Raw genomic sequence first — 637 nt, 5'->3', positions numbered from 1 at the left:
TCAATGCATGCATGCAGCCAGGTGTATAGACAGCTTCCATACACACACACATACATGCATGCATGCAGTGGGGTGTACATACAGCTTGCATGCATGCAGTGGGGTGTATAGGCAGCTTGCATGCATGCATGCAAGCATGCACTGGGGTGTATATATATATATATATACACGTCAATGCATGCATGCAAGCATTGGGGTATATATATATATATATATCAATGCATGCATGCATGCATGCATTGAGGTGTATATAGAGTTTATCTTACCTGTACAGTATCTTCCTAGAGCAGCAGTTTTGAGGGACTTAGCTTTATAAAGCGAGTCTGCATATTTGATAAGAGTAATATACTCCTTGCATATCTTCTCTATTTTGTTTGTACAAGAAGCAACATTACCTAGTGCTAATTTGTAATGATCTCTGTCGTACAAAATGTTCAGCAAATCCCCATAGAACGGATGGATGCTCTGCATGCACACACACATACACTTCATGCTAATAAAATATCTTCTATAATGCTTATATATATATATATAGATATAGATATAGATATAGATATAGATATATATATTATGTATATATATTAGTGTAAATATATATATATATGTATATACATGTACATATATATATATATATACA

General features: G+C 33.9%; 1 protein-coding gene across 1 annotated transcript in view; it reads right to left on the bottom strand.

Moving 5' to 3' along the window:
• The window catches only part of EAH_00062750 (nucleolar GTP-binding protein, putative), a gene marked incomplete at both ends in the record, with an annotated part of 2,609 nt that overhangs the window by 827 nt on the left and 1,145 nt on the right, over positions 1 to 637 (bottom strand). Inside the window, one exon of the mRNA XM_013396866.1 lies at positions 267 to 465. Within this exon, the coding sequence (XP_013252320.1) occupies positions 267 to 465 (199 nt within the window). The remainder of the gene's footprint in view (positions 1 to 266; positions 466 to 637) is intronic.

Source organism: Eimeria acervulina, genomic scaffold (assembly GCF_000499425.1).
Source record: "Eimeria acervulina Houghton genomic scaffold, Eah_scaff1740, whole genome shotgun sequence".
NCBI lineage: Eukaryota > Apicomplexa > Conoidasida > Eucoccidiorida > Eimeriidae > Eimeria > Eimeria acervulina.
The sequence above is the reverse complement of the archived record's forward strand: the minus strand, read 5'-3'. Positions and strand labels throughout refer to the sequence as shown.